We start from the raw sequence: 13,810 nt of genomic DNA, 5'->3' as shown, positions 1-13,810 counted from the left end.
TCGATGACAGCGGCTCCATGCAGTTTGAAGAAAATGGCGCCCGTTATCAAGGACCTCAAATTGATCCTCAGCCGTGTCACCTACGCCGCAACACTGTTCGACGATGACGGCATCCAGATTCGCTTCATGAACTCGAATGAGCAGGGAAATAACATTCGCAATGAACAGCAGATCGAACACCTCATCAGCACCATTAGGTTCTCGGGCTTGACTCCGATGGGCACCAGCCTGAGGACTAAGGTCTTGGAGCCGTTGGTGCTCGGGCCTGCTAGAAGCGGTCAGCTGAAAAAACCTGTCTTGGTCATCACCATCACCGATGGGCAGCCTGCTGGAGAACCAAACGGTGCGGTATCTGATGCTATTAGGTCTGCGAGCGCGGAACTGAGAGCGCTCCCCCAGTATGGGCCTGGAGCCATCTCGTTCCAGTTTGCGCAGGTTGGGAATGACTTGAAAGCGCGTGAGTTCTTAGGCAAACTTGACGAGGAGCCCGGTATCGGTGACCTCATCGACTGCACATCCAGTACGTGCCAACTAATCTTCGTATTCCCAATCCTGACGAACCAAATACATCATCATCACCTATACTAACAAAAAGGGTTAACAAAACAGACTTTGAAGTGGAGCAGGATGAAATGTCCCGTGCCAACCCACCAGTTGACCTAACCCCAGAACTCTGGGTAAGTATTTCCTATCCTCCCCGCTTCCCCCTCTCGACAAAATCGATCAAACATATACATATACCCATAAATATATCTATATATATAAATCTCCCCCAACCAGCCAAGTAACCATGCCACCAACCAACTAACCCCAACACCCCCCCTTAAAATCTAGCTCACGAAAATGATCCTCGGCGCTATCGACTCCTCCTATGACACCAAGGATGAGAAATCTGGCCGGCCCTCCGCTGGCGGCCACCGTCCTCCACCCTCACAGACCCAATACGGTGCCCCGCCACCACAGGGACAACAGCCACAGTACGGCGGATACCCGGGAGCCGGAGGAGCGCCCCCACAGCAAGGCGGTTATGGCGGCTATGGGCAGCCGCCACCGCAGCAGGGAGGTTATGGCCAGCAGCCGCCTCAGCAGGGCGGCTACGGTCATCCCCCGCAAGGCGGTCAAGGGGGTTATCCACCGCGATATTAGGACCTAGAGCGGTCCTAGTAGAGGGAGACAGGACAGTTCTATGTAGTTTGGTAGGGGCGTGTTCGGGGGAGGAGCAGTTTCGAAAAAGAAAAAGGATTGAGAAAAAGCTCCCCCTCGTGTTGCTTTTGTTTGATTAATATGTAACTGATTTTTTTCGGTTTTTTTTCGGTTTTTTTTTTTTTTTTTTTTTTTTTTTTTTTTCCTGTGTTTAATAATGCAATGACTTATTGACATATGGGTTAAATTGGTCTTCGTTATATCGATCTGCCTCCCTACTTATGCATTCTAACTTATCCATCCATGTCTCTCTTTCTCTTTTTTTGTTTTTGTTTTTTTCCTTTAAAAAAATATCCCTCTGCAAAACTATTTCTCCAGGTTTGACATACAGACAGCCCAATCAATCAATCAATGCAAGGTTATATATAATAACTTCACTGATCAGCAATAACTAACTAGTTATATTAAATATGCAGTCCAACCCACGAGCAGGATTATTTATTTATATAACCTCACCTTTAGATCTGTCTCAGAAGCTCGAATTCGACCCCCCCCCCTCCTTCCTCCTTTTTTTTTTTTTTTTTGGAGGAACTGACTGACCCATTTACTGATCTGATTAACACTTTATCACAAATGATCCTAACATTTGAGAAACTCTCGTCAGGTAAGTTAAAAACCGTTGACCACACCAGAACAAGTCCTCTGATTTCTTCCCAACAACACCCACCACCAGAAGACAGACCAGACAAATTACGACTAGTAAATACCTCAGAGCAACAAACAGCTTGATGAAATATGGAGCAAGCTTGAAACTTGACATTGAAGCCAGGTCGAAGCCAGGTTGAAAGGTGGGAGTTGGGTTGGTGAAAAGAGAATCGCCGAATATCAGGCAGATTGGACATGCCATCTTTTCATTCTCCCGGGTTTGGCAGTCTCTATTATGTTATAAACAGGATCCCTTCCCTCTGCTCAAAGTCTCGTCGTCTACATGAACGAGGATGGACGCCCCAGATCATCAATCAGTGATTTGTTTTTTGCTATTGGTCCCTCGACTTAGCAGACAGAACAACAGGTGATGGATGGTAGAAAGGAGATCAAAATTTGACAGAGGGCCTTGTGCATACGTGTGTAAATATTGATTTAAGTGGTTGGTGGATGGGGCTAAGATCTCTATATACAGGGGAATGAATACTGTGCAGGAACATGAGATTGCCAGCGGCATGAGAGAAATTGCATGAGCAATTAATTTGTCGCGGCTTCCAGAGTCCTCCAAATTGCACTATATAGTCCCCGGAACTTATCGTTCCTCAAAAGTCTAAGAAACTCGAGGCCGCTCGAGGCTATCTCAAATTCGTCAAGTACCAGCCAGCTTCCCGAAGACCAAGCCCATCCAGAGTTCTCATAAGTATGGCACAGCGACTTCCGTGCTGAGAACATTTTTGTCAACCCAGACGACCCATCGGAGATCCTTAGATTTCATAGATTGGCAATCTACGGAATTAGCTCCTTTATATGATCTATACTGATGAACCGTATGTTATTGATTATGATGGTCCACGCGTTGAAGGGCTCCTGGAACGTCCTAAGCTCGAGGAGGTTCAGAAACTTTTGGCTGAAGCCCTCTTTGTCAAATCCACTTGTCCCATGTGTCTCTCCATAGGCATCTGATCCCCCTGGCAAACAAGAAGCTACTCCTGGTGCTCGGATTTTCAGCAGACAGCCAGGTTCCGGCCCTCCCTATTTGCACGGAATCTCCTGGTTGATGGTGAAGCAACTTACCTTGCTCTACTTGCGGAGCAGCAGAGGGACTAGAAAGAGCTTTCCCCGCGTGCGAGCCGAGGGTAGCCCAGAATGTCCACTTCGGTTTTCAGCGGATGAATTAACTGTCATTGAAGTTGATAGCGAGGGGGCTGCGCCTGGTATCAGTTTGATGCCAGGATCTCCAGGACAGGGTCAGCCGGCAGTTCTCTCGGGCGTAGGGACTTGTCGATCATGGGAGTATGTGAGGCCATTTGAAGTGAAACAAACATATTTCACCAGCTTTCTCGTTCAATCCATGGGAGTATGTATGGTCTGCTTGTACAGCTGTCAATTGAACTACTCGTTATGTCTCCATACATCCATCCATGTAGGGGAAAAAAAAAAAAAAAAAAAAAAAAAAAAAAAAAAAAAAAAAAAAAAAAAAAAACCCGGGCCATGCCATATGTGTTGTTTCCGGCCGAAAATTGAAAATCCCGTTCAAACCATATTCCCCCCACCTTCAATCCTGTAGCGATGAAACCCTGATACATAAAATCAAAGCGCCTCGGGCTCATATCCCGCATAATCCTCCTTCCGTAGAACTCGCGCCCCTATTTCCTCCAAATCCTCGGCCCATAAGGGATCCTTGGTGATGCCATTCAGGCATTGGTCGATCATGGCAGCGGCAAGCTCTGACAGGTGAACCCAGGCGGCGTGCCCGAACTGTTTGAAAATGCTTGTGGCGGCGAGGGTCCTGGGGCGGCTAGGGCCTTCTACGCCCGCGGGCTTAGTGACAGTAGCTTGTACGGCGGGTTCATGTTGCTTGGCGAAATCCAGGATTGCGTTCTCGATGCGGCCCTGCTTGTCGCGTCAATCGAGTTCACAGAGAAGGAGGATGGGAGGAAGGAGGAGGAAGATGTAGGAGGAGAGTTTGGAACCCACACGCATGAGGCGGTAGTCAGACAGAAACCAGAGGGTCTTGGTCTGATCGCGCTCCACTGAGACGCCAGATATGTAGATGAAGCGGAAGGGATTGTTGGCGACAGAGGCGATGTTATGGAGACCGTTGATGGTGAAGTCGGAGCAGATCCTGGTGACATCTGCAAAGTCCATCTCTAGGGACTTGGTCGGGGTAACTGCCAGACACCTACCAAGAACATGGCTGTGAGAACTGCATGTACTGTATATATATGCCTAATCGTATGGGGCTACGAACCATATGCACGCATCGGCGCCTTTGAGTTTCTCCTTCACAGACTCGGGATACGGCGCTGTCCAGTCGTCGAGGATAACAGATTGCAGCTTGGACTTGTCCGCGTCCGGACCAACGTGCTCAGGAACCTGAACAGGCCGGCGAGCAAGTGCCACGACGGAGCTAACGGCTTTGTTGCGAAGAGCAAGCCGAATGACTTCCGTGCCAACGTACCCGGTGGCTCCCGTCACTATCAATTTCATCTTCGGATTCAGACCTGGAGGGGGGCGGTTTTCGCGAATTATGAACACTGGCAAGTGATGAAATCGACCAAACAATGAGAATGTACGAGTTTATTTACTCTGTTTTTCTTGCGTCTACATCACAGCGGGGGGAAGTTGATGGGTATATAATGCCTGGCAGGCGTTGATCCCTTTTTCGGCAACTTCTTGCGATGACAGGCCCTGAATTGTTTCCGAGGGTTTCCTATTTCTTGGACCCATACTGATCGTAGACCTCTCTCTGTCACCTGGGATAGTTGTGCATAGTTTCATGTATGTACATACGTAGAGAGTACATGTACGGTAGTTTAGCAACCGCTGGAGGGGGGAGAGCCTGGGCATATTCCTCCCAGGTGGTTATCTTCATTTTCAACGGATGAGGCGCAAAAAGTCACTGCCAAACACAAGAAAATGCCCAGCCAATCTGGGTTTGGCCCCTGGTTGGCAATAATTCATCCCTAGAGATGTAGGCTTAGGGTGGTTAGGTTAGGGGCGTTTCGCCTAAAGCTTAGTGAAGCCAAGCTCGGTGTTCAAGCCCACCGGTGTCGAGGGCCCAGAATCATTCGATCGCTGGTAGTGAGAGTTCCTTGGTATATATCTCTCGTGTCTGCAGAGGGTTCTATGTCCCCCGCCTTCGTTCTATGTTCACTTTTCAGGATGCGGTGTCACATTAGCTTTGAGACAGACACATGGTGGCGGCATGCAACACACATTGGCGCTGCTGAGCCAGGGTCGACAGGGCTCTCTTGTTCCTTGTTGCAACGCTATCTGGCCCAGACTCGACGAGGATGCTGTATGCATGCCTTGGATGCGTCGAAAATCCATTTGCGAGCCCCATGGTATTGGATGCAGGCCGGCGACTTACCACACAAGACCATCCTCTCGCACCCCCAACTCCTATGTTGATTCTCTTGGATGGAGTTTCGGCCTTCCGTGGAAACTGAGGCAGAGTTTCCAAGCAGTATTCTGAAAAAAAAAGAAAGCTCCGCCACAAGAGTCGACGATGGATGTATTCTGTACAGTACATGTATGTTGTGAAGGGCACTCTTCAGTGTTGAGCAGATGGAGATAAAAATTATGATAAACCGCAGGACAACTGGGTAAATTACTCTTTGTTAGGATCTGGGAGCGAAAGCCATGAATGAAATAGTTGGTTGGTATAACATTTGATCAAGAAAGAGAGGAATATCTCCTACCAACATATCTAGGGTACAGAACATGTACGCTGCTGCGTATGTAACTCGACATGGAACCGTGCTTCTAAATATTCGTCTCCCGTTCATAGAACCTGACATCCTCCTGCCCCTTCGTGATGATGTATTTGCGCAGCACTGCAAATGTGCCTGTATCTTGTCCAATTCTTATGCAGCGCTGGCCAGAAAGAAACGTTTGTCGTTTTCGCCCGTGGCCAAAGTCTGATCGATAACAACCCGCCCGGTTGCAAGGCTAAACCTAACAACTCTCGGCCAACGCTTAGATTTAGACAATCAAAAAAGAATAGCACTTGCGTAATCGACTTTCCAGGGTTGGTCCGGACTCTTTCTTCCTCCTCTTATCTTTTCTGCTCTGCTGCAACGCATCCTCGCGAACCACCGCGCCCACTGCCCACTGCCCACTGCCCACTGCTGGCTGCTGATTCTGGCGAGCTGTGTTTCATGTTGCCATCCTGATATTAGCAATCGATGCGCCGTTGGGAATAACCTCAAATTAGGTTGTGCGGCCTGCTGCTGATTCGTCACCCACAGCCCGCCGCTGCTTGGACCGCTCCCCAGCGTGGCCTTGCACCGTGGATTCTCTTCCCTATACATCCACATTTATTTACACATCTACGAGGGCAACAGGGAGGGGTTCCAGTAGACCTCCCCTCTTCTTTGCTCTGTTTTCTTCTTTTGCATTGTACTGTACATCTTGGGTTTATCGCCCTCTGCTCCGCCAACGCTACCGGCAAGTCGCTCGTCGATCCAACCCACGTTTTCCCCGCCGGCCTCTCGCTCGGTTTCCCCAATGCGCTCCATCCAACACTGAGCAGTGGCGTCTCGAGCGTCTCGACTTCTCCCCGTCTTTCTTCACCCAATTCTGTCCTTGTGTTTGCCTGTGATATACCCAGTTTATCATTCATCTATTGTCGGCCTCCCTATTTTCTGTTTTTCGTCCAATCCGCTAATCTGCCATATAGGACGTCCGGTACTGGTCTCGGATAGCCGTACTGCCGAATATATATATAACCAGGTGTACACGGGTATATACCTAGGTCAAAGTCTCCGGGAGGAGAATTTTGCCACAGGAGGAAGGAGCCAGAGTTTCCACAAGGCTGAGCGTCGACCCAATGGCGGGGCGCGATGATGGAAATAGCCCCGGACCTGGACAGTTGAGCTCTCCTCGACTTTCGCGCCGTGTGCCATCGAGGTCGCCGCTGAGAGACAGTATTTTGAGTGATGATGGTTCTCCTCCTGAGGAGGACGAGACGGTCCTGCTTCGGGGTGTTGGGGCGCGGAATAATACAGATGCGCGGGGAAGAAGGGAAGTGGGACAGGAAACAGATGGGGTTACGGACACAGGTTTAGGTGCTAACACCCCAGCTCGCGCCTCTCTCCGGGATATCAGAGATATCAGAAGGGCACCCTCATTGCCAAGCCTAGCGACGGCGGCAATGCCACAGCAGAGACAGGCTCAGGCTCGAGTGCGCTTTTCAACGGATCTCGAACGCACGGCGGGTACCACTTTTCAGAGTCTGCGCTGGGAAGTGCATGACGGCGCTGCAAGGGAGGGTGGCGGTGGCGGGCGCGGGCGTGCTCCCGGGCTAGGACTTACTGTAGACACCTCCTCGCCGAGTGTCGTTTCGAATTTAAGAAGTCCAACACTGCGGAGTGGCGGTCAACGCATATCTCCCGTCTCTCCCGCGGACCCTGTTCCGCCGCTGCGCGAATCTCCTCCCGTCTTGCCCAAGACGCGGGATCGAGGTTATTCTCTACGACGGTCGATTTTTAACCGGAACATTGCCAACCAATCAGATCAAGACCGGACGAATAGCATCGAATTAGGTCACCGTCTATCGGCGGATGGTGAGGCTCTGTCTAGGGTCCATTCGCAGGGTCAGGAAGCTGTGGCTCAGAGTAGCTCGAGGGATGAAGAATCTACCACGTTCTCGGACCTGAAGGCCCAAATAAGAGGGTGGAAGCCTTACTTGACATTGGACCGATGGAAAGACTTTACAACTGCTTTCCGAAAACAAGTGCTTCGCATCAAAGAAATCCCGCCGAGTAAGGATGGTCGACATATCGACCTTGATGTCCAGAGACAACATCCCTTGATTGACGAACGGACGGGCAAACACTACATCAGCAACCGCATCCGATCAAGTCGATATAGTCTATGGAGCTTCTTCCCCCGCCAACTCGTAGCGCAATTTTCCAAGCTTGCGAATTTCTATTTCCTTGTTCTTTCCATTTTGCAAATGATACCCGGCCTCAGTACCACTGGAACTTTCACCACTTTTGTTCCCCTGATGATTTTTGTTGGTATATCCATGGCGAAGGAAGGTTTCGATGATCTCCGTCGTTACCGATTGGATAAGGAGGAGAACAACCGGATCGCATATATTTTGCGGCCCTGTGGCCCGCTCGCAAATGCTGCTACTACCATTTCCACTACTTCTACGGAATCCCCGGAATCCAAGGTAACGGCCACAGTTACTGATTCAGAATCCAATCTTTCAGACTACTGGGTGACTACCAAATGGGTAGATATCGAGGTGGGCAACGTCATCAAGCTATCCCGCGACCAACCGGCGCCGGCAGATCTCGTTCTCCTCCACGCAGACGGCCCGACTGGCATCGCGTATATAGAAACCATGGCGCTGGATGGCGAGACAAATCTGAAAAGCAAACAACCCTGTCGCGCCGTCGCCAAAGCCTGCAAAACGGCCGACAACATCATGCACATCACATCAATTCACTTTGCTGTCGAAGACCCCAACACTGACCTCTACAAATTCGATGGCAACGTCACAGTTGACGGGAAGAAACTACCCATCACCAATTCAGAAGTCATCTATCGCGGCAGCATTCTGCGGAATACCCATGAAGCATTCGGCATGGTTATCTATACCGGGGAGGAGTGCAAGATACGTATGAACGCGAACAAGAACCCACGCATCAAGGCGCCGGCCCTACAGGCCGTGGTCAACCGCGTCGTCGCTGTCATTGTCCTCTTTGTCATCGTGCTCGCGTCCGCGTGCACGATTGCGTATACGTTCTGGTCGCGCAACGTGGAGGATGCATCGTGGTATTTGCAGTACGCGGATGTCTCGATCGGGCCTATTTTCACATCTTTCATCATTATGTTCAACACCATGATTCCCATCTCGCTGTACGTCAGTTTGGAGATTGTGAAGGTTGCGCAGATGCTTTTGCTGAACGATATTGATATGTATGATGCGGAGTCGGATACGCCGTTGGAAGCCAGGACGTCGACGATCAATGAGGAGTTGGGGCAAGTTAGGTATGGATATCGCTCACTCTCCTTGTCTCTAGTGCTTTTTCTCTATTCTCCTCCCCTCCTCTTCCCCGTGCAATTCCTCTCGGCATATTCATAAACAAACGAAATAACTATTAATACGGAACTACAGCTACATATTCTCGGATAAAACCGGCACGTTGACAAATAATAGCATGAAGTTCCGCAAAATGAGCGTTGCAGGGACGGCATGGTTACACGATACTGATTTACAAGAGGAAGCGGCCCGCGAGGCAGATCGCAAAATGCTCCTGCATAAGAAACGCAAGGATAAGAAGGCTCCATCGCGGAAATCGGCCACATTTGACCAATTCGCATTGGCGCGGAAATCCGGCGTGTCAAGTCACATGAACGACGAGATCTCAACACCACTGACGACGACGCGTTGGCGGTCGAATAGAAAACATAGAATGCATCATGGTGGCCGCACTGTGGAGATGTTGAAATACATACAGCAGAAACCGCATACGCTGTTCGCGCGCAAGGCGAAATTCTTCATCCTCGCCCTCACCCTGTGCCACACCTGCTTACCGGAGCGTGACGGCGATGGTGATATTTCGTTCCAAGCTGCGTCCCCGGATGAGGCTGCGCTGGTTACTGCTGCTAAGGAAATGGGATATCTGGTGGTGGACAGACAACCCAGCTCGCTTACCATCCGACTGTCAACGGCCAGGCGGGACGGTGATGGCGACGGCGACGATGGAGAGCCAATCGAAAAAGAGGAGGTCTATGAAATTCTAGATGTCATTGAATTCTCCAGCGCGCGCAAACGCATGTCGATCATCGTGCGCATGCCCGACAAGCGAATCTGCCTCTTCTGCAAAGGTGCCGATTCGATCGTCATGGGCCTCCTGAAACGATCCGGGCTCGCGGCGGAGAAGGTTGCCGAGATCGAGAGCCGCGCCAATAAGCGTAAATCTCTCGAGGCGAAAGAAGTCATGAGACGCAACAGCGAGCATGCAAATCGCAAGGATGGCAAGCGGACGAGCCTAAGTATTGGCCGTCCTAGCTTCGTGGGCACGCGCCGCTCGAGTGTTTCTGGCAAACGCCGCTCGTCGCTGCGGGATAGCATCGATGTCTGGCTCCGGGAGAGGGAGACGGATGGCGGTCTGGAGTTGAGGGATGGCGATGATGCTGGCTACTATTACAGCCCACGCCCGTCGATGCAGTTCTCCCCGCGGCCCTCCGGGGCGCTCTCGGAGGAACTACACCGCTCCTCTTTCCAGACGGATGATGGCGCGGAAGATTTGGTCGAGGAGTCGTTGGTGGTACAAGTGAGGCGATGGTGTTTGAGCGATGTTTCCAGCACTTGAATGACTTTGCGACCGAAGGCTGCGGACACTATGTATGACTATCGATTCCTTGACGAGGGAGATTATCAGGAGTGGAAGGCTAGGTATCAGGAGGCGACGACGAGTTTGGTGGGGCGGCAGGAGAAGATTGAAAATGTGGGCGAACAAATTGAGAGGCAGCTAGAATTGGCCGGGGCTACTGCTATTGAGGATAAGTTGCAGAAGGGCGTGCCAGAAGCCATTGATAAGCTGCGCCGGGCTAATATTAAGCTCTGGATGCTTACGGGGGATAAGCGGGAAACGGCGATTAATATTGGCCATTCGTGTCGGCTGGTGAAGGATTATTCGACTGTGACTATTTTGGATCATGATGCTGGAGATGTCAAGCAGGTTATTTTGGAGACGACGAGTGAGATTGAGAGGGGCGCTTGTGCTCATTCTGTGGTTGTGGTGGATGGGCAAACGCTATCGACGATTGAAGGGGATCCACCGCTCCAGGAACGCTTTTTTGACCTTGCCATCTTAGCGGACTCTGTCATTTGTTGTCGTGCAAACCCCAAGCAGAAGGCGTTCCTCGTGCGGTCAATACGGAAAAGGGTAAAGAAATCCATTACGCTTGCCATCGGGGACGGTGCGAATGATATCGCTATGATTCAGGAAGCGCATGTAGGGATTGGCATTACTGGCAAGGAGGGCCTACAAGCTGCCAGGATATCAGACTACTCCATCGCGCAGTTTCGGTTCCTACTCAAACTCCTCCTCGTCCACGGTCGCTGGAACTACATCCGCGTCTGCAAGTACACGCTGGGAACCTTCTGGAAGGAAACCGTCTTCTACCTCACGCAGGCTCTCTACCAGCGTTGGAACGGCTACACAGGAACCAGTCTTTACGAATCATGGTCTCTAAGCATGTTCAACACTTTCTTCACCTCCCTCCCAGTTATCTTCCTTGGAATCTTCGAAAAGGACCTCGCAGCCTCCACCCTGCTCGCAGTCCCCGAACTCTACACCAAGGGCCAACGCAACGGCAGTTTTAACATCAAACTCTATCTTGGCTGGGCCTTCATGGGAAGCTGCGAAGCCGTGATTATCTATTTCACCATGTACGGCCTCTTCGGCAACGCCATCTTCACCCTCGACAACGGCGTCTTCGCTATGGGCCTGCTGACCTACACTGTCTGCGTCCTCATCATCAACCTGAAGCTCCAATTACTTGAGATCCGCTACCGGACCATCATGGCCGTCATCGCCATCATCGCGTCCGTTGGCGGCTGGTTCCTCTGGAATATAATTCTCTCCCGCCGCTACGAAACAAACGCCATCTACAACGTCCGCGACAACTTCTTGCCCCGCACAGGCCGCAATTTGCTCTGGTGGGTTACCATCTTCCTCGCCGTGGTTGCGGTGGTTCTCTTCGAGCTATCCGTAGCGGCGCTACGCGTCGCGCTGTTCCCGACCGACGTGGATCATTTCCAAGAGTATGAGGGCGATCTGGAGATTCGGAAGCGGTTTGAGGAGGCGGCGGCGTCGGAGTTGCAGCAGGGTTGGGATCGGGGGGGAAAGAAGTCGAGTTTGGAGATTCTTGCGGGGTTGGAGAGCGAGGCTGCGGACAGGGAGGCGGAGAGGGAGAGGGAGAGGGAGTTGCAGATGCAGGAGTTGTTGGATCGGAGGACCTCTCAGGGACAGGGCAAAGAGAAGGGTGAAGACGGTTCTCATGTGCGGACGGAGGAGGTGGAGTCGGGGAATAGTCAGCCCGTCGCAAATGGAGCTGCGGCGGCCGGAAAGAGTGCAGATGTTCCAAGTTACTCGCGTCGCTCGTTGGATGTTCATGAGTTACTCAATAAGGGGTTCGGTGCCATTCGCAAGGGGCATTTATAAATGAGTCACCCTCCCGCCCTCTACCTCCTGACTTCTATCCTCGTCGTTGATTTATCCGTCGCATTTCTCTCTTCTTCCATTTTGCTGTTTTGTTTCGTTCCTGTTTTGATTCATGCTTGGGCCAAATTTTGAAGTTTTCCAACAAAGCACCCCACAACTCAGCGGTTACTCTTTTCCCGCCTTCCCTTCTCTATCCCCCCCCCCCCTCTTTCTTTTTTTTTTGTCTTTTTGGAGATGCACTTTCCGTGGCATTCGGGTCGCATGTGGTGTGGTGTTCTAGGGTTGTATCTATATATACGTTTGATGATTCACCTTCCCCTATGCCATTGATGTTTTAATGCTTTTTCATGTTTTATTTAGATCGACTGACTGGCTGATTGACTGATGGAGAAAATAGACCTTTGTTTTTTAATTTTCATGCACTTCCTTGTTGTTGTTTGGTTTTTTTTTTTTTTCTTTTTTTTCATGTTTTTCATCCTTTTTTGGCCATGTTAACATTCCCTCCAACTTCAACCTATCCCCGCTTCCTTTCAATTTGGTGGTCGTTCAGTCGCTCCAATCTCCCGCTGTGGTTATTTGACTCTTTCTTTGAGTGTATAATCATCTTTCGTTTTTGCAGATTACTTGGACTCAGAGCCATGTATGAGGATATGATACCATATATATAAATATTGTTATATATCACCGTTGGAATTGAATTGATGAGATGTTGCTTCATACATTCATTCACCCTGCTTACTCAGTTCCGTATCATGCGGGCTAAATCAGGCATTTGTTTTGAAAATAATAGCAAGGAATCCTGGCATTGATAGATATCCAGTGGAAAGGATCAAGGTATCCACGGAAAAGTAACGAGCGTTGTCATCGTCTAGATAGAGAGGAAAAGAAAAGAAGGAAAAGGAGGGAGCGAAACATCGAAAACAAAACGGTCATCGTGACATAACTCAACCGGGAGGGATATCTCGTATAAAACCAACAGAATCCCATACCCGTCCATCCCACACGATAAGCTAACCTCCTCATCCGCTCACCATCAGACCACAAAGTAAAAACCCGACCCCAGCTCAACCCCCCCCCCCCCCCCCTCCCACCACGTTCACTCCTCACCAAGCTTCTACCTCCCGCGGCTCCCCATCAACCACATCGTCCTTCCCTTCCACAATTCCTGCAGCAATGCCCCTCGCAACACTCCCCAGCTCATTCCGACACCGGATACAATCCATCCAAAAACTCTCGCTCCTCAGATGCACCTTACGCCGACTGCATGGGTGATTGAAATATCTGGGCTTGGGAATCTCGGCGTCGGTGTCGCCGAGCATGAAAGTGGCGTAAGGACTATGAAGGGTTGTGGGGGAATCTTCCTCCGCGGAGTCGTTGCGGAGAAAGGGGAGGAGGGGTCGACAGAGAGGAGGGATGTGATCTTCTTCTGGAGGCTGATGGGTGTCCCCCGGAGTTCTTCGGGCTGGGTGTGGGTATATACTTTTGGTGGGAATCCATGGATAGGGCCCATTGTTCGATTGGGGGCACGTCAAGTTTCGGTGTTAACTCTTCTGCTAGGGGCTCCTTTGTCATCCCCTTTTTGCCCTCCTGGGCCTTCCCTTTCTTCTTGCCCTTAAGGGAATTTGGCTGGTTTCGGTCCCGGTTCCCGGTTCCGGTTCCGGGTTCCCGTTCAGGTTTCAGTTCAGGTACTGGGTTCTGGTAATAGGTTCTGGGTTCCACCAGATCTCCACTGGATGGGAGCTCCCCCGCTGTTTTTGCCCTCCCTTGTT

The 13,810-nt window shown here is 50.7% G+C and overlaps 3 protein-coding genes across 3 annotated transcripts; 2 read left to right on the top strand and 1 right to left on the bottom strand.

Annotated features, from left to right (window-relative positions):
- Window positions 1-3: 3 nt before the first annotated feature.
- Window positions 4-1,146, top strand: HCAG_01318 (predicted protein; the record flags this gene model as incomplete). Its single annotated transcript, XM_001544221.1, has 3 exons — window positions 4-520; window positions 610-677; window positions 835-1,146. The coding sequence occupies 3 exons, from the start codon at window positions 4-6 to the stop codon at window positions 1,144-1,146; spliced, it is 897 nt and encodes a 298-aa protein (XP_001544271.1).
- Window positions 1,147-3,438: 2,292 nt separating this feature from the next.
- On the bottom strand, window positions 3,439-4,723 carry HCAG_01317 (predicted protein; the record flags this gene model as incomplete). The annotated part of the gene is made up of 4 exons (XM_001544220.1): window positions 3,439-3,741; window positions 3,826-4,030; window positions 4,100-4,385; window positions 4,642-4,723. 4 exons carry the CDS (start codon window positions 4,721-4,723, stop codon window positions 3,439-3,441), a joined length of 876 nt encoding a protein of 291 aa, XP_001544270.1.
- Window positions 4,724-7,006: 2,283 nt separating this feature from the next.
- Window positions 7,007-12,041, top strand: HCAG_01316 (conserved hypothetical protein; the record flags this gene model as incomplete). Its single annotated transcript, XM_001544219.1, has 3 exons — window positions 7,007-8,856; window positions 8,984-10,145; window positions 10,203-12,041. The coding sequence occupies 3 exons, from the start codon at window positions 7,007-7,009 to the stop codon at window positions 12,039-12,041; spliced, it is 4,851 nt and encodes a 1,616-aa protein (XP_001544269.1).
- Between the last annotated feature and the right edge of the window lie 1,769 nt (window positions 12,042-13,810).

This window comes from Histoplasma capsulatum, genomic scaffold, assembly GCF_000149585.1.
Source record: "Histoplasma capsulatum NAm1 scaffold_1 genomic scaffold, whole genome shotgun sequence".
Taxonomy (NCBI): Eukaryota; Fungi; Ascomycota; class Eurotiomycetes; order Onygenales; family Ajellomycetaceae; genus Histoplasma; species Histoplasma mississippiense.
This window is presented reverse-complemented; position numbering and strand designations above follow the sequence as displayed.